The 1,067-nt window shown below is 61.1% G+C and overlaps 1 protein-coding gene across 2 annotated transcripts in view; it reads left to right on the top strand.

Moving 5' to 3' along the window:
* Window positions 1-1,067, top strand: part of LOC113206251 (high mobility group protein DSP1) — a 14,346-nt gene that overhangs the window by 5,903 nt on the left and 7,376 nt on the right. For both annotated transcript variants that reach the window (XM_052269003.1, XM_052269002.1), the window contains exon 3: window positions 30-114. In XM_052269003.1, coding sequence (XP_052124963.1) covers window positions 30-114 — 85 coding nt within the window. The remainder of the gene's footprint in view (window positions 1-29; window positions 115-1,067) is intronic.

Here is a 1,067-nt window from a genome sequence, read left to right on the forward strand (position 1 = left end):
ATGACGGCGTATGCCTTCTTCGTGCAGACCTGCAGGGAGGAGCACAAGAAGCAGCACCCAGATGAAAATGTGGTGTTTGCCGAGTTCTCAAAGAAGTGTGCAGAGAGGTGGAAGGTGAGTCTCATCAGCTTTTATTTTATTCCAGTTAGAATCCGTCTCAACCGAGTGGTGCCCCATGTTTTGAAATTGCTTTATGCAACTTTGTCCCCCTTCTGTTGAAAATTTAAACAAAGTCCTGAACATTTTAGAGTTTGAAAGTAACTTAGCCACATTATTAGATTAGATTGTCCTCATGGCACACTTCGGTAAACCCGCGATTCTTTTCCTTTCGCCTCGGATGGCTTACATTTAGTTTCGAAGACAGCTAGTTTGTTCACTGACAGCCGTGCATACAGTGGGTGGCACCCCTCGGGGCGGGCCCTGGCTGGACTCTAGTTCTGGCCGGCCGATCGGACCTCGCGGGGCCGCGGGGCGCGGTGGTGGGTGCGACGGCCTCTGGTCAATTATCGCTGATGCGCCTGGCTGAGGATGCCCGGGCATCATGCCCCTGCACGGGACCTGTTGATGCGCTGCCGGGGTTGTCACTGCATGACCCCAGTGTCGCCCCTGTCCTGTCCTCCTGCCCCTTGGCCTGCGGCCCCCAGGGCCCCGGGGGGGCGGCCGGGTCACGGGCCCCCGCGCCCCCTCGCCGTGAGGCCTCTCTCGCCCCGCGGAGCTGCTGTATGCGGGGACCTGTCCGGTTTGGAGCTGTCACCGGGCTCGTCCTCCTGTTGTGGCGGGTCAGTGTCCCCGTTTCCCACCGTCCATAACCGCACGGCAACCCCCTGCCCCGCCGACCCCTCGCCCCGTGGAGGGTGGCTCGTCAGCTGGCCACTCGAGCTGTCACCCCGCCGCCCCTCTACCCCCGCCGCCGCGCAACTGCACACTTTGATCAATCGGCGACGCACCCCGCTGGGCGCCGGTTATAAACGTGATGCGAAAGAAACGCGAGAGGGATGTCTCGAGTCGGGGGGGCTGTTGTCCGCGCGCCGCCCTCCCTCCCTGACGTCAGCTCCGACAGCCAGACT

This window comes from Frankliniella occidentalis, unplaced genomic scaffold (assembly GCF_000697945.3).
Source record: "Frankliniella occidentalis isolate FOCC.00 unplaced genomic scaffold, Focc_3.1 Scaffold80, whole genome shotgun sequence".
Classification (NCBI taxonomy): domain Eukaryota; kingdom Metazoa; phylum Arthropoda; class Insecta; order Thysanoptera; family Thripidae; genus Frankliniella; species Frankliniella occidentalis.